Here is a 24,020-nt window from a genome sequence, read left to right as displayed (position 1 = left end):
ACTTTAATATAACGTTATCACCCTGGAGCTTGCAATCCAATGAAAAAAATAAGTAAATAAATGTAAATCTGATGGCTTTTTACATTTACATTTACATTTAGTCATTTAGCAGACGCTTGTATATTGATGTTGTTTGTTTTGTAAATGCAAGTAACTTTTATATTCAATAGGTTATGGATAAAATATGGTAATTCTAATGGTTTAATAAAATAAATTAGATTTTTGGAAATCATCAAGCGACCTAAAGCTATATTTTTTTTTCGATAGTCACTGTACTGTATATAAAAGGATTTAAAAGTGGAAATGTCTTACTGCAGCCAATATGGATGCAAAAACAAAACTGATATTCACCTCTGAATGGTACATTTATTGTTTTTTACGTCATGTTACTATTAATCTTGATTTGTGAGATGTCTTATGTTGCTCAGGTATTTTTTATTTTAAAAGCCAAAATAAATTGTGTGGGTCAAAATTATCGGTCCTTCTTTTATGCCAAAAATCATTAGGAAATTAAGTAAAGATCATGTTCCATGAAGGTATTATGCACACTTCCTGTAAAAACAATGAATTTTTTTTCTAATCTTTGAAATTTGTCTATGAAATCTACTAAAAAAGCTTCACTGTCATCTAATGCCAAAGAAAATGTGTGAATTTAAGTAGCAGTCTTGTTTTTACCAGTGAGGATTTATGCTTTTGTGTTGCGTTTCTGTTTGTTTGGCGCTTTAAACCTAGCATGCTTTGTTCAGATGGACATCTTTGGCATTGTCCGCTCTGGTCTGATGCCTCCGTTGGCCCTCTTTAGTCCACGATTACCCCGGCATGATGGGAGAGCACGAGGGGGCATGGAGACTGGGGTTTGCACAGATGGTAGCGTGTGAGCGTGTGTGAGAAGGAGAGAGAAAGAGCGAGCACTGTGAAAAGGTGCCATTATACCGGGAGAATGGCCAGAAACTGCCTGCTCTCCGCTGTGCCAAGGGAACAAGGCAGAGAGAAATGTGAAATAGAATGAGTGTGTGTGGTAGTCGGAGGGAAACTAATAGCCTGGAATGGTTAATCCCAAAATTTGGTCATTGTTTATTCACTCCCACATCACCCCAAACCCGTATGGCTTTTTCTTCGCTTAAAACTAAAGGGGAAAATATTGTGGGCTGCTATATTTAGTGAAAGTGAATGAGGATGGGCTCTCAAGCTTCAGAATAACAAACACATTATTAAACACTTCTTAATACCTTTTAATGGATATAGTGTTTACAGTCATGGGATTTATTCGAGGAACAGACTAGTGTTATTTTAGTGTTTTTTATACACTGAAATAGTGTCAATACAATTTTAAATGAGCTTATTATCTGATTCATATCAAGCTATTCTTTTAAAGCAAGTATTTTCAGGGAAACTGTTGATTTGGTTTCCATATAAAAAATGTTGAATGCTATTAATTGTGAACTGATTTAAAGGATGAATCAAATTTATTTTATATTCTTCATCTGCTAAGCTGCTTTGACAGCATATACATTGTAAAAGAGTCAAGGACTGGGTGGGGGAAGAATAAGGACTCAATCACAGGGACAAAAACATGGATTTATTAATACAAATAAAACAAACAGATAACAAAAACTACCCCAAGGGGGAAAACAAAACTAAGACATAAAAACAAACTTGACTGGGCTGGCAGGGAAGAGCGACAACGACTAGACGTGACTTGATACTGGAAAGAAAGACAACAAACTTGTACAGGATTGCAGACAAGAGGGAGCTATATGGAGAAATAATTGGCAACAAACAGGTGAACATAATAAACTAATAATAGGATAACAAGGAGGGTGGGACTAGACAATAAATGGGAGAGCACATCTTACAAAGAGACGACACAAGCCATGTGCTCACGAGAAAACAGGACTCGAACACAGCCATTGAGAGAACCCATTAACCTTGTGTTCACATGAAACAAAACACCATAGCACGTGGCCACAATGTAAACTTGAAGCCACACAATACCAACACAAACAGAATGCAAGACACAAGCACATGATAAATAAAACACTTACTGTGCACTCACACATGTACTGATCCCAGCACCAACCAAAACCAAAACTAACTAGACTGGAGCACTTAGAACGGAAACACCATGCTGCAAACAAAAAAATAAACACACCAGAAAATGAGCGCGTATCTTGGGCACAGCAAAAGTGTTCACACAATAACAAAGACAGACAATGATGGGAAATATGAGTGCTCAGCCCCAGAAAACTAAAGCCGAGCACAACATACTAGATAAGAGAGGACTAGTGTTTGGACTCTGCCACCAAAACAACAATTAACCGAAGTGGCAAAATCCTGACAAAAAGCACTTTAGGAAAAAGGAAGAAGACTTGAAAAATGAATCATTTTGTGGACTGGCAACAGAACTGATTCATTTAGAAGATCTGACTCAAAGATTCAATTTTGATTTTGAGTCATTAAAAGAAAATGACTCTGTAAGCTAAAAAAGTTCATGTGTAATTATTTTAATTTGTTCATCATTATAAACACTTTGATAGAACTTCTGAAAAAAGTCCTACTTTTAATAAATATTTGCACTAATTTGGTAATTTATTGTTCTTAAAACTTTAAAGACTTGTTTTGCATATTGTAATTTCAAAAATACACTGATGTCATACAGGTTTAAAATGTCATCAGAGTCATTTTAAATTATTTCCATATCACAAAAACATTGAATGCTATGAACTGTGAATTGTTTTTACAGGACAACTTAATTACTTTTCAAACAAATCAGTTTTATTATCTATTTTTCATCTGTTAAGCTGCTTTGACAGCATCTATATTGTAAAAGCACTTTAGGAAAAAGATGGAAGTCTTGACAAATGAATCATTTTGTGGACTCGCAACAGAACTGATTCATTTAGAAGATCTGACTTAAGAGTCAATTTTGAATCAGAATGACTTTGTTGTCAAATTAAAATGACCCAGTGAACTAAAAAAATGTGATGAGTGAAGGTTAATGAGTCATAATTTTCAATTGTTTATCATTATAAACACTTTGATAGAACTTTGGTAGAAAAATCCCACTTTTATTATATATTTGTACTACTTTTGGCATTCAATTGTTCTTCTTGAAACTTTAAAGACTCGTTTTCCATTTATTGTAATTGCATAGGAAAGAAGCAACCAGCATTCTTCAAAATATCTTCTTTTGTTCTCCACAGAAAGCTAAAATACTCTTTAAATTTTAAGGTTTATAATGACATCAGAGTAAATATCTGATCCAAACGTTTCATTCTGTCTTAAAAAATAAGATCGAATGCAATTTCCAAACATTTACCTCCCTATTTCCTTTACCGCTCATACATTTTTAAGTGCGTGTTTAGCACTGAGCCCAGCGCTGCCATCCGTGATTAATCAGTGGTTGCCCGCCTGTTTACCTCTCTGAGCTCCACCAATCACCAGCCGACACCGACAGAGCTCCAACCAATGAGCTTATCCGCTCAAAAGAGGAAGAGGTCACAGAGAAAAGTGTTTCTACACCTTCTGTTTGCTCCTCTCCACCTCCCAGGAGAGATTCATAAGTGACCAAAATAACACACACTGCTCTTCTGCCCGAGGACATAAAGCTACGCAGGTTGAGTTTCAAACAATCTACTAATGCTGCTGTTTACATCAGCCGCTAACACATGCATTATGCCGGTCTCCACATGAAAATGAAGTTAGAGACAAAAAAGACACAAGCAAGCAGACAGTAATTTGAGGTCATGGTTGCATGTGTGTGTATGTGTGTGTGTGTGAATCAGCAATGAGTCAAATCCTCAGACGTGTCATTGGTGCCCCTGAGCTGTCAGCACTATTAGATCGCTGTCACAGAAAGAGAGAAGGAGAAAAGCTTTACTACATCTCTCACTGTCGTAAGCAATTTCTGCCTGACTTCTCCCCTCGGCCCCTGTGGTAAAAATTTAATGCCCCTCGCCCTCCCCACCCCTCGCCAATTTGTCTTTGAAATTTCCCTTTTTCTTTTTCCGCACATTCAGTTCGCCCAAGCTAACTCGCATGTTAGATACAAATATCTTAAACTGAGCTGACAGATGAAAATTTCTGCCGGCTTCCTACAACGGAAGGGTTTTAAGATTCACAGAGACACTGCATGAAAACAATCTCAAACTCTGATGGATTCATCTGATTAAACTGTTCAGCATGGTTTGCTTTTTAAATTGTTTTACGGATTAGAGTGTTGCGTGTTGATTTCTATCTGGGGTTATTTGCATATACTGCTGTTCAAAAAGTTTTGATTTCATTTTTTAAAGAAATTGATTCTCTCTTTTTTTATTGCACAGTGATGGAAATTGTAAAACCATGATATGTAGAGTTATTGTAATATATTTTTGATATATACAGTTGAAGTCAGAGTTATTAACCACCCTGAATTATTAGCCCCTGTTTATTTTTTCCCCAATTTTTGTTTAACGGAGAGAGGATTTTTTCAACACATTTATAAACACAATAGTTTTAATAACTCATCTGTAATAACTGATTTATTTTATCTTTGCCATGATGACAGTAAATAATATTTGACTAGATATTTTTCAAGACACTTCTATACAGCTTAAAGTGACATTTAAAGGCTTAACTAGGTTAATTACGTTAACTAGGCAGGTTAGGGTAATTAAAAAAAATTAAGAACTGCTTTTATTCTAGCCGAAAAAAAATAAAATAAAAATAAGACTTTCTCCAGAAGTAAATATTTTTAGACATACTGTGAAAATTTCCTTGCTCTGTTAAACATAATTTGGAAAATATTTTAAAAAGAAAAAAAAATTCAAAGGGCTATTAATACTGACTTCAACTGTGTGTGTGTGTGTGTGTGTGTGTGTGTGTGTGTGTGTGTGTGTGTGTGTGTGTGTGTGTGTGTGTGTGTGTGTGTGTGTGTGTGTGTGTGTGTGTGTGTGTGTGTGTGTGTGTGTGGGAGAGTGGCAGTTTTTGCTAATTAAACATTTCCAATGGCCATATCTTCAATTCATAATTTCAGTTTGTGCAACTGTAGGGTAATAGAAACGGAGCGACTAGAGACCTGCACTAAAAGTCTTTAGTCTTGATGGTAAAGTAAACTAAGAGTTCATTAAGTTAGAATTAGATAGAAGTCAAATTGAATAGATTATTAATGGATTTTCATCGTTTGAAGATGTGATGGATTTGTAAGTGGTTTCTATGGAAGCTTGTTTCTGCCTCGGAAAGATAGCAATTCTCTGAATTATTCGACTTTAACAATTCTAAACAAAAAATCTGAATCGCAATATAAATCTTAAAGGTCAGACTCCAGGATCTGTAGGTTTACTGTATTAGTGCTGGGCAGATTAATCACAAGCAAAATATAAGTCTGACATTATATATGTGTGTGTATTATATATATTTGTTTTGTATATGTGATACACACATACATAGAAACTAAACAATACAAAACAATTTTGTTTCATATATATGTTTACATTTATGTTTAATCTAAATATAAATCAACATTTTCTTTAAACAAACAAAATTCAATTCTTTTGAAACAGAGAATTAAGCAGATGAACACAACACACAGCACATACAGTATTGTACAAAACACATTTTTATTGATGTTGTACAATGTTGTTCACCCTCCTCCTTCACATACAGTATGTCTCTACTCCTCTACTTTGTTCTTTTTCTTCCTCGTTCATACTGTTATTTTTTCTTGGCCGCCTCCTCCTTCTCCTTTTCTTCACCACCTCCTCCTCCTCCTCCTTTTCAATGTCATTCATTTGATCTTTCTCCTCAATGTGATTCTCCACCTCCTCACTTTCCTTTCCTTCTATCTCCTCCACTTCTTCCACCTTGCAGTTTTTTCTTGGCCGCCTCCTCCTTCTCCTTTTCTTCACCTCCTCCTCCTCCTCCTCCTTTTCAATGTCATTCATTTGCTCTTTCTCCTCAATGTGATTCTCCACCTCCTCACTTTCCTTTCCTTCCATCTCCTCCACTTCTTCCACCTTGCAGTTTTTTCTTGGCCGCCTCCTCCTTCTCCTTTTCTTCACCTCCTCCTCCTCCTCCTCCTCCTTTTCAATGTCATTCATTTGCTCTTTCTCCTCAATGTGATTCTCTACTTCCTCACTTTCCTTTCCTTCCATCTCCTCCACTTTTTCCAACATGCAGTTTTTTCTTGGCCGCCTCCTCCTTCTCCTTTTCTTCAGCTTCTCCTCCTCCTCCTCCTCCTTTTCAATGTATTTTATTTTCTCCTCATTGTTCTCCTCCTGAGCTTTCATCTTGTCCTCCTCCTCCTCCTTTATTTGCTCAAACAGAAACTTTGCCGCAGATAGCCTTCTGGCGATAAGTTTCCTTCTCCAGAACTCCTTCTCTGACAGGCGGGTGCTGGTATCTTTTCTTTTCTTTTTCTCCACCACCACCTTCTCCTCTTTCATCACCTCCTTCTCCTCTTTCATCACCTCCTCCTCCTTCTCCACTACCTCTTCCTTCTGCATTATCTCTTTCTCTTGCTCCTTTTTCTCCACCAACTTCTCCTCCTCCATTTTCCTTCTCCAGAACTCCTCCTCTGACAGTCGGGTGCTGGTATCTTTCTTTCTTTTCTTTTTCTCCACCACCACCTTCTCCTCTTTCATCACCTCCTCCTCCTCTTTAATCACCTCCTCCTCCTTCCCCACCACCTCTTCCTTCTGCATTATCTCTTTCTCTTCTTCCTTTTTCTCCACCACCTTCTCCTCTTTCATCACCTCCTCCTTCTCCACCTCTTCCTTCTGCGTTATCTCTTTCTCTTCTTCCTTTTTCTCCACCACCTTCTCCTCCTCTCTTAGTTGGGTGCTGGTATCTTTCTTTATTTGTTTATTTGTCTCCACCATCTCCACCACCACCACCATCACCACCACCTTCTTCTTTTTCATCATCTGCTCCTTCTTCTCCACCACAATCTCATTCTGCATTATCTCCTTCCCTTCTTCTTTTTTCTCCACCACCTTCTCCTCCCCACTTTTCTCCTCCTCCTCCTCATTTGTCTTTTCTTGCTTTGTGTTATCTTTCTCTTTGTCCACCACCTCCTCCTCTTCCATCACCTCCTCTTTCTTCTCCACCACCTCCTCCTGCATTATCTCCTTCACTTCTTCCTCTTCCACAATCATCTTTTCATAGATCTCATGTTCAGAATCTGTTAAGACAAATGATTGCAGTTTGCACATAGTACAAAGTCATTTTCAAGGAGATGTTAAACTCCAGATAAAGGGGAGTAAAAATACAGTTTATTAATGACATTATACACTAGAAAATATTGAGATGCAAAAACCCTCATTTACCATCAGATGAGGAAAGTGTGAACGGCTCATTACGAGGACAGAAGCAGAACCATCGTAGAGCAGCTCTGATGAAAGAAGCAACCTTGGTCTTTTTTCTCTTCTTTCTCTTTTCTTTCACTTTCTCCTTCTCATCTGTTAAAAGAGAAATGATTGCACATCTTTACACACTTGTTTACAGTAATTTGAGAGAAATTTAAAATGAAAATTCACCAAAAACAAAAACCCCAATATATAAACATTTTAAAAAGTTATTGTAGCTAAACCAAGGTTACCACAAGTTTACCATGGATTTGCTACACTTTTGTATTTTATTATTATTTATTGTATTTGACTATAATATTTTATTATTTTCATGTTATATAAAACTGCTTACACAAATGATCAATGCACCAAACGATATAAAAACTACATGTTCAGTGCACTTTTCAGAAAACTGAATACTGGGTTATATTGCACAGCTAGAGTTTTTCAGCCAACAGTAAATTTTAGATGAAAGCTTTCTGTGATTATTTAACATTTTATAAGGTTGCTTTTACAGCATAAACATCATTATGTAATTAAATTACAATCAGTTAAATTAACCCAAGTATTCATTTAGTTGTTCAAGCATAAAACGAGACAATAGTCTATTGTATGGAACCGCTAGCACCATCAGTACCAGCAGGCTAGCGCAGAAACTCCATTTAAAATACTGAGCTAAAATAAATATTCATGTTTATTTTAAATGTCATTTAATGCAGTGATTCTTGTCCGGTCTGAGACCCACTTTATATCAAATATATATTAGTCAGTGAAGATCACATATTTTTAAAGAAAACAGATCTTAAATGTGATGATTTTGTAATGGAAAGCAGTTCACCGAAAGCCATCGGGGCTGTCGGTTGAAAATGAAAAGTCTGTGTGCATATCTCATTTTACTAAAGGATTTTAGACTAAAGTTGTATCAGAAAAGCTGAAAATGAAATACATTATCATTTTACCCAAAATGTTGCATTAAGATGCACGTGAATGCAATGATAGCCAGCAGTTTAACCAGCTGTCTATTATCCTGTACAAACATTATTTTTAATAGTAAGTATATTATTATGTCAGGAAAACACTGGATATTGGATAGCACAATGTAAATATGACTCACTGTTAGTGCCATTTCTTGGCCTTTCTTTGAGCTGCTTCACTTTTTTCTGGCTCTGGGAGATCTTGCAGGCTTTGGGAACTTCGTCTTCCTCCATTTTAGCAGCTGATGTTGTGGGGAGATCAGAATTCTGTTCAACCATCATATAACTCAGTGCAGGGTTTCAGTCTTTCACCTGTAACCACTCAAAAACTTGGGGTTTGCTAGCTGGAATAGGATGAGGATTTCGGTCTTGCACCGTGAATCACTCAAACGGAAGATGTTCAATCGCTGAGACAGTCTCAAAACACTCGGAACGCAAGTTTTTTAACACTTAACAGCCAAAAGCACACCTGTACTACTCCACTTCAACAAACCCACAAGATATTCTCCGATGATGCAGGGCTTCAAGTACACTTTTGGAATGCGTTCTATTCTCAGAACATGTCACTATGGTAACAAGACATAAGACTAAGAAATGTTTTCTTTTAAACTCAAATGACTGCAAATGTGCAAATGACATAAAATAAATGAAAAAAATAGCTAAATAAATTGATCTAAGGGACAAAAGCTGTCTTAAATAGATAATCAGTTAGAAATTGCTGTAACTGTAGACAAAGAAGCACAACAAATGAAACCTGTGAGGTTTTTGTGAAACTCAAACCACAAAACTGACATATATTGACTGAAATAATATCTAATAAATTAATTTAAAGTATTGTGCTTCAATGTGATCCATCCAGCAAGACATGCTGCAAATATACATGCCATTCCATAAGAAATAAATAATATAGTCATTAGTGTAGGAGTGCAACATCAACTCGCAGGAAAACAAAAATCAAAACTAAATGTAAATAATTACCTTTGAACAGAAAATATAGTTTAACAAATGAAAATCAAGAAAATAATTCAGAATCAGGCAGTAAGAGGCAGAACAAATGTGTGCAAAGCGCAGGCAACATATATTCAAAATGTGAATCAAAAATAGTTGAGTTGGTAACACTGAGTGATCAAAAAATGAAATACAAAATAACTTCATTTACTAAAGTATAGCCAGAATGTTTTTTTTAAACTGCAGATAATGCTAAACATGCTAAACTTTTAGGAATAGTGTATTATTGTAATAATTTTTATATCCTTTTACATAATCTTCCATTTACAATTAAATTATTTACATAAGAAAGTGTGAGTGGACAACAAAGTTTATAAATAGGCATGAAACATAAGGGTTTATAACAGAAGCGCATTAGAATAAGAGTTATACTCAATTTGGACCAAATGCAAACAATATATATTTTTGCATTTTTTTTGTGTAGTTTTCTTCATAATAAATATACTTTTAACAATGTTAAACTTGTAATTAATGCATGTTGAAAAAAATCTACACACCTATTCAATTCAATTCAGCTTTATTTGTATAGCGCTTTTACAATGTAGATTGTGTCAAAGCAGCTTCACATAAATGGTCATAGTAACTGGATCAGATGCAAACTAGAGTTTTCTTGTTTTGACTCATTAAAATATGTGGTAAAGAAATAACTACATGTGTTCCTTTTTCAATTTCATTGGTCCAACCAGGCCATTAACCAAAAACCATTAGTGTTTAGACATGTATGATCTAAAATTTCATTCATAATGGTCTTAAAATGATCTTAAAAAGTCTTAAATTTGACTTGATGAAACCTGCAGAAACGCTGAAATAATGAGGGCTTTTGTTATGGTGCAGACAGAGAAAGGTAACTTTTTACTACAATAAAATCACATTAAATACATTTCCTTATTGAAATCATTATTTATTTGAAATGAATTCAAATCAAAAGAGCTAGTCAAAGCTGTTAAGTATTGCCAAAGTATTGCAGAATACATAAACAATGAGTACAATCTTAAAGTGATTATGTAATACATATATAGAATATATATTACCTACACACACTTAGTTTTAATAAGTACGCAAATAAGAAAAACTGATATGATTATTAAAAGATAATGGGAAAAAACTATTAAGAATAATAAATAAAAATACAATACACAATGGTTTATTTATTCAGATGGTTTGTAGTAATACCACCCATATATATGTGTTTGTGTGTGTGTGTGTGTGTGTGTGTGTGTGTGTGTGTGTGTGTGTGTGTGTGTGTGTGTGTGTGTGTGTGTGTGTGTGTGTGTGTGTGTGTGTGTGTGTGTGTGTGTGTGTGTGTGTGTGTGTGTGTGTGTGTGTATAAATATATATATATAAATAGGGATTAATTGAAATAGCAGGATATTTCTTGTATGTAGAGGTTTTTTCATTAGTCCGATCTGTTTGATTAGATTCTCTCTATGATGCATTAAATTGATCAAATATTGAGCATACACACTCACCGCCACCTTATTAGGTACACTTTACTTGCACCCACTTTTGCCTTCAGAACTGCCTTTATCCTTTGTGGTGTAGATTTCCACAAGGTACTGGAAATATTTCTGTGATATTTTGATCCATATTGACATGATGGCATCACGCAGTTACTGCAGATTTTTCCGCTGCATATCCATGATGCGAATCTCACATTCCAACATATCCCAAAGGTGCTTTATTGGATTGAGATCTGGTGACTGTGGAGGCAAGTTGAGTATAGTGAACTCATTGTCATGTTCAAGAAACCAGATGATTCGCTCTTTATGGCATGGCACGTTATCCTGCTGAAATTAGCCATCAGAAGATGGGTACACTGTGGTCATAAAGGGATGGACATGGTCAGCAACAATGCTTAGGTAGGCTGTAGCATTGACACAATGCTCATTTGGTACTAATGGGCCCAAAGTGTGCCAAGAAAATATCCGCCACACCATTACACCACCACCACCACCAGCCTGAACTGCCTCAAGGCAGGATGGATCCATGCTTGCAAATGTTGTAGACGCCAAATTCTGACCCTACCATCTTAATGTCGCAGCAGAAATCGAGACTAATCAGACCAGGCTACGTGTTTCCAATCTTCTATTGTCCAATTTTGGTTACCCTGTGTGAATTGAAGCCTCAGTTTCCTGTTCTTAGCTGACAGGAGTGGCACCCGGTGTGGTCTTCTGCTGCTGTAGCCCATCTGCCTCAAGGTTGGATATGTTGTGCGTTCAGAGATGACCAGCTCGAACCACTCTGGCCATTCTCCTCTGACCTCTGAATTTAACAAGGCATTTGCGCCCACAGAACTGCAACTCACTAGATATTTAAATTTTTCTGACCATTCTCTGTGAATCCTAGAGATGGTTGTGCATGAAAATCCCAGTAGCGCCAACAACCATGTCATGGTCAAAGTCACTTAAATCACCTTTCTAACTCATTCTGATGCTTGGTTTGAACTGTCTTGACCATGTCTGCATGCCTAAATGCATTGAGTTGCTGCAATGTAATTGGCTGATTAGAAATTTGCTTTAACGAGCAGTTGGACAGGTGTACCTAATAAAGTGGCCGGTAAGTGTATATGCACATTTGTGGAAAAAGTTATATATATGTACATGTCTATGGAAAATATGCTGGATTTATTTTTGTTGATCACCAAAAAAGGTCAAAACATGGTATCATTTTTGTTATTTTATGCAAAAGAAGCTTTAAATCACAAAATGTTATGTTTTTAAATGTGAAAGAAAGATCAAAAATAGTTTATAGAATAAACAAAAGAGACGTTTTACTCAAACACCTTAATATAAATCAGAAAAATACAGAATTTTCAAGATGTCTCTTAATTTATTACTGTAGCATATCCCCTCCTTTATACAATACAGATAAAATATTTCATTTTTCTGCCCATTACAGAACTTATTATCTTGTTTTTGCACTGTTTACACCTCTAAGAAAAAAAAGAGCCAACATATGCAGCTCATTAGGTTTCACAACAGCATATTATTGTCTACCTGTCGCTAACTTCAAATACCAATAGGAAAAAAATAACACTTGACGCAGTATTGCAGTGAAATAATAGGCAATTTTGTGGAATTTGTGCTCATTTGTCAAGATTTCCACGCTGCTCCAAGCGGCCTGAGCCAATGCATTGTGCTTGAGTTTATCCATACAAATGCTGACCCTGAGCCTGCTGTTGCTAGGAGACGGACTCCGGGGCCTACACCTGTGTTGCTTCCAGTCTGAGTGGAGAGACGAGCTGGAGTGGTGTGCTCACAGTAAAAGGTAAAAGAAACACACACACACTCAAAAACACACACACGTAAGCACTTCATCGCCACCTTTATGAGTCTTATCTCTGACAAACTGCATCATATCATCTTCAAGCTGCAATCATCACCGGAGGAAGCCGCTTCCATTGTAAATGTACTCTACTGATATATCTCTCCATTTAACAGATGTCAGCATATGGAGTAGTGCTGATTTTTTTGCTTGAATATTGATTTCTATTATTGTGCACTATAAATCCAGACAAATGCGAAAACAGAGGGTGATTTCTGCAAACAGGATCATCGCTCATATGGAATATGGCATGGTCGATATGTAGCGACGTGCTCAGTATAAGTACAGTATATTTGCACTGTGTTGGATATTGCAGGATATACTGTGTTGTAGGTGCAAACTGTGTTGAAACTTACTGCATGACAATTAAAAAAGCAAGGTCTGTATGGATCTGAGTATTAGGAATTCAGTTGTTATAATTTTAAATAATGCTAATTGGATCATGTACTTTGTTTTTGCATGCTATATATTGTAAAAATAGCCATGGTTTTTATAGTTACTTGGATTAAAAAGAAAAAAAAACGTTTTATTTTAGTTAGTTGCTAAATAATTGTCATTTAGTTGAACTTGCAATAAAATACCTGCAACTAAAATGAAAATAAATGCTGTACAGATTATACACGTTTATATATGGAAAAAATCTACAGCGAGTGACAGTTCAAAACGACCAATACCACCATGTGGGGCACAGCCGCAGGACAAAGGGATTAGGAAAATGTGTTTAGGTGTAACAGCAGTTTGAGAAAATGCCACCAGGGGACACAAAGGAACGGGATGCAAGAATATACAGTAGCTGTAAATACCCTGCTACTTGTAAATAAAGATGAAATAACGAAACAAAGCATTATAATTCCTTCATAAATCATTAAAAACTTGTTAACAAGCTTTATTATCATTTTAAACTGTTTAAGTGCAATACTGATTCATTTTAAAAATGAAAACAAAATGAATAAAAGGCAACTAAAATGAAAGTACAAACATAAATAAATAAATAAATAAATAAATAAATAAATAAATAAATAAATAAATAATGGGCGAGGCAGTGGCGCAGAAGGTAGTGCTGTCGCCTCACAGCAAGAAGGTCGCTGGTTCGAACCTCTGCTCAGTTGGCGTTTCTGTGTGGAGTTTGCGTGTTCTCCCTGCCTTCGCGTGGGTGTCCCCCACAGTCCAAAGACATGCGGTACAGGTGAATTGGGTAGGCTAAATTTTCCGTAGTGTATGAGTGTGTGTGTGTGGATGTTTCCCAGAGATGGGTTGCGGCTGGAAGGGCATCCGCTGCGTAAAAATGTGCTGGATAAGTTGGCGGTTCATTCCGCTGTGGCGACCCCGGATTAATAAGTGTGACCAAAAAAATAAATAATCAGTCTCTAGCCTAAATTTCATTTACATTTTAAAATACAATAAATACAGTATATAGCACTTGAAAAACTATCAATTTCACTTGATTTATCGTTTTTATTTAAGTGTTTAAATAAAACATGATTTTTTTTTTTCTTAAACTGCTAATGACATTTCATACAATTTGTTTATATAAATGTCATTTAGTGCCTTCTTTAGCATATTATAGCAAAATGTCATATTTTCAGATGTCTTTATATTCTTTTCTAGACAACAAAATGCCAGTGAATTTACTTCAGAAGAGTTAAGAATTTAATATTTGGTCACAACAAATACAAACATCTGTTATTCCGACAAACATGGTTTATTTTCTAAAAAAAAAAAAAAAAAAGAAGGCTATGATAATACTTGATAATGATAATGATAATACTTTTATTTGCAATTTATAAAAACTGTTATCACATATTAAAACCCATAGATAATAAATTAAATAAATCCATAGAATCTGAGAAAAATCTATAATAATATAATCTAATAATATAATATAATCTAATATAATATAATATATTATAATATAATATAATATAACATAACATAACATAACATAACATAATATAATATAACATAACATAACATAACATAACATAACATAACATAACAACATAACATAATATAATATAATATAACATAACATAACATAACATAACATAACATAACATAATATAATATAATATAATATAATATAATATTATATAATATAATATAATATAATATAATAAATATTATAAATATAAGATAATATAATATATTATAATATAATATAATATAATAAAACAACATAACATAATATAACAACATAACATATAATATAATAATATAATATTCATTCATTAATTTTCCTTCGGCTTTAGTTTCTGATTTATCCGAGATTGCCACAGCGGAATGTAATATAATTTAATACAATACAGTACAATACATTACAATATAATACAAAGCAATGCAATATAAGCAAAATTGCTAAAGCTAAAAATGTGAATAATAAAACTGAAATCAAATCCTAATGTTCTCTTCACAGAGAGTGGTGGTCTATCAGCATCTCCGGTATCAGAGCCCTATCAACTGCCCGGTCCTCCTCAGAAACCTGTCGTAACGGATGTAACCCGTAACAGTGTCACCCTCACCTGGCAACCCAACGCACACGAAGGCGGCGCCGCCGTCACCTCTTACATCATCGAGGCCTTCAGGTCAGTAAACTACACAGCAAACATCTCCGTTCTGCTCCATTCCTGTTTGTTTTCCCCCCGCTCCTAGATAACATTGTCTTTCGCCTGAGGCTTCAGCTGGAGTCCATTCTTCATTTTTTATTAATCCAGTGTCACTGTCTTAGCGTGGCTGCTCGGCCGTGATAGACGGGGGTAATATTTGGCCCGTCCCTGACCTCGTCCTGCTTGCTCTATTGCTCCTCACAGTCATGCGAGGGCAAATATATCCTTACATCCGGCCCCATGCAAGAATCACTCCCTCAGGCACCAAGCTACTGCCAGAGATCCAAATTAATAGCAAGTGTATTGGTGTTCTGCAATTGAATTACAGACATAGGCTGGAGAACTCTGTCTTATTTGGAGGGGATGTATTTTTCATGAATTATTAAATTATTCTACACTCTAGGTTTTCTTGGTAAATTTGTTTTACGTGACTATTTTACACAGTATATTTGACTGGCTTTGCAACTGTGCGTACTTATAAATGTTCTATGTTTTTATTGGCTAATCTGTGCATGCCAGTGTAGCTCAGTGTAGTTTCTTATGCTTGGGTGCAATTCATTTGTGATTATTTTTTAATAGAGGTCCTATGAATGAGTTATGTGTTATACATATTACATCAACATAAATTCCATCACAAAGAAATATCATGATAAATATATTTATTAATAATAAAACTTTATTTATTAATTCATTAGAAAAACATCTTCTATTTTTTATTGTCTCTATTTTTAATACATCAGATTTTAACCCACCAGTTCTACTGCTTCCAACCTGTTCTGAGCTGGGATTGAACCAGTCCCGAATCGAACACTTGGGAGCTCGTTCAGGATGGGAGTGAGGTTTAGGGGGGTGAGTGTAAAAGAGGCTAGCTAGCGAAGTGCTATGCAGGTAAAACCTCATTCCTCTGACCTCAAAAGGTGCTCTAGAGACAGATGCTAGAGGCTATGGTCTTTAGCCTTCTTGATAGAGTAACCATATCCAATGCAAAATATCGCCGGTTGAATCCCAGCTCAGACCAGGTTGGGGTAGGACCAGTGGGTTACACAAACAAATTAAGGAATGCAGCAAATTATTAAAAAATAATGTGTTAAGGAAAAGTTTTCAATATTACTTTAACTTCTGTTTTAATGACTGTCTCAGTGCTTAAATGAATACATTTAGATAATGTATTAGTATATATATTATTGTATTATAAATTAATGTATTATATATTATTATTATTATTATTATTATTATTATTATTATTATTATTATTATTATTATTATTGAATATTACAAATTACTTTCTATTTAGTAGTTGAAAAATGTAAAATAATTGATCAATTATCATTTATAATGATAAATAAGCAATATCACATAAGTAGCAGTGCGATGTGGCTGTATATCAGCACTGGTGGGAGGTGTGCGTTGCCTTAGAGTCCCACCAGTGTAAAAGTAACTCAAGGTCATACGATTGGCCAACGCAAAATACATACATTCCTAATATGTGAGTCCCATCTCATACTTCACACTATACAATTACTATGGTATAAATACAGCACTACAATATACAAAAGAGAGAGATCGATTTAGAAAGTCGCTTACCAGTTTTATAATGATTTGATCAGCTGTAGTTTAAAATTACGCTGGGTTTTTCCTCCTCTAAGGGCTTATTATGCGAATTATCTTGTGGATGGCGCTGTATCTTTGAAATTAAATACTTAAAATAGGCTCTATTCTTATAAATAAACTGCATAGTTGCAATCTAAACAGCTACATTCTCAAAAGTACATTATGTTTTCTAAAAGCAGCAATATTTGTCAGCTGTAGTGAGTTTATTGATCTGCTGTCACTCTATGTTGGCGGAGTAATACAAAAGGGTGAGGAGGCTGTAGGAGTTCTGATATTGCAGAATATCGAACTGGTATCAGCCAATCAGATTCGAGAACCAGACAGAACTGTTGAATAAATTATAATAAATTGAATAGAATTGAAATAGTAAGATATTTCAGGTATAAATAGGTTTTTTTCATCAGTCCGATCATATGTGGTCATCAACATTTTGAGTTTTTTTTTTTGTTGTTGTTGGCTTTGTTTTCACATTTTCAGCTCTTTGAGATATCAGATTGCTTTCATGGTGTAAACACCCATTGAAGTGACTGCATTTAGCCTAGCTTTACTAACTTAACATACTCAATATAGAACTTAGAAAGAGCAATAAAACAAGGTATACATATTTTGTTGCATTGTATCAAAGCACAATATAAATGGTCACGAAAGATCCACTATTACTATCATCGATTAGAAACAGGGCTGTAAATAAATACTAGTATAAAAGTTATAAGAGGATGCATAATAAGGGAATCATCCTAATTGGATGACCTACACATCAAGAATAAAAAATAAATAAATAAAAAGAAACGTCAAGTGTTTTGGGTTTGTTCATGGAAAGTAAGCTTGAGAAATGCACTTGCTCTTGAGTATGATATGCTAATGAATTCAGATCTAGTCCACACAGACTCTTCTTTAAGCTATTGTAAGCTGGCTGAAATGGGGCTACCTCTAATTACAGAAGCAAGGTCCTGCAGTCTTTAGAGGGAGGACAGACAGCAAACAGGCTATTCAGCAATGGACACACACACACGTGCACGCACACACACACATACGCACACAAACACTAGCATTGGTATTGGTATTGGTAGTTTACAGGCACTCTCCATAGGCGTAATGTATTTTATACAGTTGAAACTGCTTATTATATTGCCCTACCCCTAAACCCAACCCTCACAGGAAACCTGTGGCAAAATTTGAATGTGAAAAGCCCCCATTAAGTCAGCATTTTGAATTACAAGGACACAAGCCATGTCATCCTAAACCACCGCAATAGAGTACAACTAGGTCATACCATGTCACTATACCAAAACACTGTCCTTGTAAACCACCAAAACCAGTACACACACACATTTTCAGTCTTTCTGTATGTCATGCACACACACTAGGTCTCTCTCCTCTCCCTTGCCCCCCTGGGTAACAGTTAGCATGGCCCCACATCCCTAAAATTGATTCTTTATAGAGTGCTGTGGGGCTGAAAGAGGGAGGGGGGAGGTTGCTATAAAATTTCCTCCCCTGAGGTGCTGCGAAGGAACTGCGGATGAAGAGGATTGAGGCTTTTGCTTTTAGAAAAGGTTAACTTTACGGCCCACTTTTTGATTTTATGCACGTTTATGCGAATATGTGTGTGCATTCAATAGCCCAGTTGGCGTTTTGCTGGAGAAAAGGGATTTGTGTCACACCTCTCAGCCTTTCCCTGTTTCCTCCATCCCAGCTGATGGCAAAGTGACCTTGGATTTATCGCTGCTATCGGCGGCCGCTGAAGGAATATTTACGACGTTCCCAGCATTTATGGCTTGGCCTAATTGTGCAGGTCGGTCTTTTATTGGCTTTGTGTCTGCGGCAGGAGTTGCCACCGGGGGAAAATAAACCTTGAACGCGGCGCACGTGACCAATGCTCTAAACAAGGGTGATGGTTAACCACAGACAAGTGAAGAGAAACATCCCCGAGCCTTCTGCCGCAGACAGATGTCCATGTTTAACATGCATTGTTTATTAGAGGGGGATGCATGTTGTTATGAATTTTGCCCACCTGTATGTCACAACTAAGCAGCTCTCTTGGTTGTCATTGAGTCCCATTCATATATCAGCATTTTTTGGATGTTATCTGGATTTTAGGGTGCTTTCACACCTACACTTTTGTTTCGGAACCTGTCTCGTTTGCCAAATTAGAACAGTTCGTTTGGAATATGTGATACCAGCAATCGCGCTCGAATCCACACCAACTTAATCGGTCCGAGATCGCCTGAACGAGGTGGTCTCGGCTTAATTGAAATGAACTCGGGAGCGGATCGATTGTAGTGAGAAAGTGATACGATCCAAGCCCGGCTATATCACAGTGTATCATGGATATGTCATAGGCATGTATACAGCTATATGAAGAGAGAATTATGAGTAGGGCGGGAGGTCCTTTCCTACCGGTAAATGTGCGTTTTATGTAAAAGCCTATAATGCACAAGCTAACTGTTACGTTTGAGATAGTCTTACCTCTGATTTATATTAGGTGACTGTGTCTGTGGGTATCACAATTCAAAATGAAAGCGCAGATTTTCACTTATGATGTCTTTATTGCTCATTATCATAAATTAAAATAAGGACGCATGACAGCTGAGCCGGTCTTACATCTGAAAATAAACCCTGAAACTCTGACCAATGTGAGGAGTGTTTACTCGCATGTGACTTGTTTTTAGCTCTTTTGGTCCGTTTAGAAACTTTGCCGTGTGAAAGCGAACCACACCAAGAACAAAGAGCAACATTGTAACAATTTTAATCCCTGTTTCGAGCAAATTGATTCACAGGTGTGAAAGCATACTTAGGGTGCTTTCACACCTATATTTCGTTTCGGAACCTGTCTCGTTTGCCCAGTTAGCGCGGTTCGTTTGGCATATGTGATACCAGCAATCGCGCTAGGATCCGTGCCAAATCAATCGGTCCGAGATTGCTTGAATGAGGTGGTCTCGGCTCGATTGAAACAAACTCTGGAGCGGATCGATTGCAGTGAGAAAGCAATACGATCTGAGCGCGGTAATATCACAGTGTTTTATGGATATGTAATAGGCATACAGCTATATGAAAAGAGAATTATGAGTATGGCGGGAAGTTTCGGGAGTCTCGCGGATGCCCGCAAACGAGTGATAATCTCCTGGTAATCGTGCATCTCCCTCCCAGTCCTCAAATATGTCGCGCACCCTTCTCACCCCTCCCCACCGCATCTCTCCTCGCTCTTCAGACATGTCGCGCACCTTGTCAAACACCACCAAACCACCACCTCTCCTGACAGCTGAGCGGGACCCTAATATAAACCCTGACACTCTGACCAATGTGAGGAGAGTTTACTCACACGTGCCTTTTTTTAGCTCTTTTGGTCCGATTAGAAACTTTGCAGTGTTTGCACCAAGAGCAAAGAGCAACAATGTTACAATTTTAATCCCTGTTTCGGAACAACTGAATCGATTCACTGGTGTGAAAGCACCATAAGTGAATCATCTGCTGTAGTAAACCGAGATGTCGATCAATAAACATATTGAATGCATCTTATAATACAGTTCATGTACTTAACATGCACTTGCAGTGTACTCACTAGTGCTGGGTGAATGTTCGAAAATACTATCTTAAAGCTGCGCTTGCCATGCACATATTGAAAGGGATCCACAGTTGTTTGATCAGTAGTAAAACTCTTTCGAAAGCCAGAGGGTGCACTCATGTAAAAAGTCTAAACTTGCACGGAGAAAAAAAAAAACAGGAAATCCCCATAGTGTTGTATGATAAACAGAAGATTTTACACCTTTTATTGATTCAATGTGACTAAAAAGGGTTGCACTGACTAGTCGACTTAAATGCTCTGCAGTGATGCTTTTTGATTGGTCAACTAGTCGCGCTGCACAGATCACGCGATTTGACCTAAACTACATGACAATTTTACACACAAAGATAGGTTTACTTGAAACTGCCCTCAGATTGTAATTTTTAAAATGTTATTTTTCTTATATCAACGTCAAAGATTCATGTAAACTTAGGGTGAACTTTAGATCATAAAACAGATGGCAGTTAGGTTGCTCCATGCAAATACCCTGTAGCTGATGATAGCCAGTCACGTTTACGCAACCTTGGAAAAATCATGTGATTGGCTGTTGTCCTCGGCGAACATAGATGCTGTGACACAAAGTACCATGAAGCGCACAGAAACCATGTAGTGCAGAGCTACGAAGGTGTGTGAAACTTTATAGCATGTGTAAACATCATCCCCGGTGAATGTGGTGAAGATGTGCAATTAAATTATCTTTGATTTTGGATGTGATTTTGCATAGCTTGTCCGTGCAGTATGAGTCTGTGGTAAATTCTGCTAGGTTAACTACAACCGGTTTTACTGACAAAATGTGCATGAAAATCACGATTAATTGTCTACCCTTAGTAGTATTTACCTAAATGATGAACTGAGTAATGACAGGGTTAAGTTGGGTTAAGTAACTACATGGGTTAAGTTTGAGTTCTTGAGCAGGTTTAGGTGTCGTAGTTATTATCCAATATCAATCATGAGACATACATGTAAAAAAAGACTGTTAAAAAAGTGCTGCCAATTTTCTTTAACTGTAATTAATTACTCAATGTAGAGATTAATTACTTCAATTAATCCCACATGACTTGCATATTAAATCTTGCTGAAATATTAACCCTAAAGGAAGATTTAAAGTCATTAGTGTGTTTAACATTACCATTCGTACCTTTGGAAAGACATGTTTAGATTCAACATAGGATTCATTGCGTATAAATATTTAGCCAACAATGGCCGTTTTATAAGCTGCATCCAAATTTTGTATGCTTAATAGTAGGGTTTTCTTTTGCAAAACTGAGCAAAAACATAAAATATTTTGTGTAAATTATAACAATAGAATTAATTTTATTCGAATTTTCTTACATTTTATATATTAATAGAATATTAACATCCTTTTTACTGAACTCTTGTAGAAATCAATATCAGCTTTGCACTCAGAAGAATGAAAAAAAACAGCTGTTGTTGCTTGTGTGATATTTGTTATTTGTTATATAGATATTATTAACTATATCATATAGACCAGGGTTGTCCAAACTCGTTCCTAGAGGGCCGGTGTCCTGCATATTTTAGTTCCAACCCCAAATAACACAGTTGAACCAGCTAATTAAGATCTTTCTGGGTATACAAGAAACTTCCTGGCAGGTGTGTTAAAGAAAGTTGGAGCTAAACTGTGCAAAACACTCGCCCTCCAAGACCGAGTTTGGGCACCCTTGATATAGACAAACATCAAACAAGGCATTTTTACTACAATATCTTGAATTCTCGGTGCATAAAACTGCATTTTACAGGCTCCGTCATGAAATAAGTGATGATTTACAAAGCCTAAAAGCTGTATGGATTTGCTCCAATTTAAGTGTGCGTGATTAATATCAGAATTATCATTTTGAAGAGAATTAAATCTGAAACTCCTCTGCACATAATAATCAATGCTTTATATCTAATAAAATCACAGTTTTACATCCGAGCTGTTTATTTATTTAATGCATGCAGTGCATTGGCCGCATTACAGCAAGCCTAGTCTGTGCCATAAATAAATCTAGCACCACATAGATCTTTTTTTTTTTTTGTCACGTCATGCACTGTCAAGCCGAAGGGTGCAAGAATAGCATCAGAGAAGAGGCGGTCATTAAGCAGACACATGTAATGACAATCAGAGGAGTGCAGATAAACATCTATGACATTGACTTTGCTGTTAAATCCTCCACTCTAATGCCGTGCCGCAGCTTCAGGACAAATGTAGGACAAAACATTTGCTCTATTGATGTTTTATTCAGAATCAGCCAGTCGAGTTGGGAGTTTTGATGAATTTAGAAGCTGAAATAGATCCATGTGGAATTAGGGATTGATTTAAATATGATTGGGATGGCCACTCAAGACTCAAACATTCATATTTATTAAATAAGTAAATACATTTTACTAAAATGAGCTTATAGTAAAGTGTGACCCTATAATAATTATTACTGTCTTTCTGTTTTTATTTTCAGTCAATCGGCAGGCAGTACGTGGCAGACGGTTGCAGATTTTGTGAAGCTGGAAAAGCACACGGTCACCGGATTGTCTCCGAACACCATTTACCTGTTTATTGTGCGAGCCGTCAATGCATATGGCCTGAGTGACCCAAGCCCAATTTCAGAGCCCGTACGCACACAAGGTCTGTACTCTGGGGGATGATCAATTATATGACCTTTGTTTTTATTACACATGTATAAAAATGTGAAACAAATGATATGTTTAGCTGTTAAGTAGAGATTAGGGATTATGTTAATTATATTATATTAAGTTTATGTGAAAATCAATTGCATTAAGTGTGGATTGGATCGAACCCTGAAAACACAGTTTAGACTAAATTCAGAAGAAAAATATTCTATTGTATCTAATAAATTCTGGTATGTCTTTTAATTTTTTTTTTCAAATGTCAGTTTTATTTTAAGTAATCACAACAAAAAAAAAACTACTGTATTAAAAAAATATTATTATTTTTGTTATTAATAAATATTATTAAATACAATCAAAAGGTTATTTTTGCTTCTTGTTTAAACTACTTATTGAAAATTAGCTGAATTTGTAAAAACTATTCATAAGTTACCTTTGATTTGTTTTAAAGCAACATGAAGATACTCAGCATTTTTTACAGTGTTTATAACTACAATATTTTTCTGCATCTTTTCCCCATGTACAATAATATGTTTACAATGCTTATATTTGTAATTAGTAATAATATCAAAATAATACAACACAAATATCCACATTTTTATTGTAATTAAAATCCATATAACCTAATATGTATAAGAATAAGAAAATTACGTGATATATAGTTACATGTGCGATTTAAAAATAAAGGTTTGATATTAAGAGGAGTTATTTTCCATATTACATATATGAAAGGTGTAGATATGAAATAACATTAAATTGAATATTGAATTTATAAATACAATAACATTTATTGATACATAGTTATTTTATTTTGTATTAATGAGAACTATTTCATTTAACTAATTAATTAAAATGATGAGAATATTTTTTTGAACATTAAATCATGTCACAATGCATAAATTATATACAGTTGAAGTCAGAAATAATAAAAAAATTATAATATTGCTTAAGAGGGCAAATAATATTGACCTTAAAATGGTTTTAAATAAAA

At 35.8% G+C, this 24,020-nt stretch overlaps 2 protein-coding genes across 10 annotated transcripts in view; one reads left to right on the top strand and one right to left on the bottom strand.

Annotated features, from left to right (window-relative positions):
• robo3 (roundabout, axon guidance receptor, homolog 3 (Drosophila)) overlaps window positions 1–24,020 on the top strand; it is a 265,569-nt gene that overhangs the window by 213,140 nt on the left and 28,409 nt on the right. For all 7 annotated transcript variants that reach the window (XM_005172638.5, XM_005172637.5, XM_005172636.5 and 4 more), the window contains 3 exons: window positions 12,493–12,574; window positions 15,045–15,213; window positions 22,861–23,027. In XM_005172638.5, the coding sequence (XP_005172695.1) occupies window positions 12,493–12,574; window positions 15,045–15,213; window positions 22,861–23,027 (418 nt within the window). The remainder of the gene's footprint in view (window positions 1–12,492; window positions 12,575–15,044; window positions 15,214–22,860; window positions 23,028–24,020) is intronic.
• LOC141376408 (uncharacterized) lies at window positions 5,579–10,579 on the bottom strand. 3 transcript variants are annotated; one of them, XM_073914970.1, is made up of 4 exons: window positions 8,440–10,579; window positions 7,305–7,436; window positions 6,732–7,159; window positions 5,579–6,623 (listed from the first exon to the last, which is right to left on the bottom strand). In XM_073914970.1, the coding sequence occupies exons 1-4, from the start codon at window positions 8,579–8,581 to the stop codon at window positions 5,634–5,636; spliced, it is 1,692 nt and encodes a 563-aa protein (XP_073771071.1). In that variant the 5' UTR covers window positions 8,582–10,579; the 3' UTR covers window positions 5,579–5,633. The 3 variants fall into 3 exon arrangements, with proteins under 3 accessions (XP_073771071.1, XP_073771070.1, XP_073771072.1); XM_073914969.1 differs by having other exon boundaries at window positions 5,579–7,159; XM_073914971.1 differs by having other exon boundaries at window positions 5,579–7,159; window positions 7,305–8,352; window positions 8,440–8,796.

This window comes from Danio rerio, chromosome 10, assembly GCF_049306965.1.
Source record: "Danio rerio strain Tuebingen ecotype United States chromosome 10, GRCz12tu, whole genome shotgun sequence".
Classification (NCBI taxonomy): domain Eukaryota; kingdom Metazoa; phylum Chordata; class Actinopteri; order Cypriniformes; family Danionidae; genus Danio; species Danio rerio.
This window is presented reverse-complemented; position numbering and strand designations above follow the sequence as displayed.

Excerpts from the sequence above, each read along its gene's own strand:
- LOC141376408 (XM_073914969.1), bottom strand. The coding sequence starts at position 8,581 with ATGATGGTTGAACAGAATTCTGATCTCCCCACAACATCAGCTGCTAAA. Across the intron at positions 7,437-8,439 it reads GCCAAGAAATGGCACTAACA|ATGAGAAGGAGAAAGTGAAA; the intron begins GTGAGTCATATT and ends CTCTTTTAACAG. Across the intron at positions 7,160-7,304 it reads CACACTTTCCTCATCTGATG|ATTCTGAACATGAGATCTAT; the intron begins GTAAATGAGGGT and ends TTGTCTTAACAG.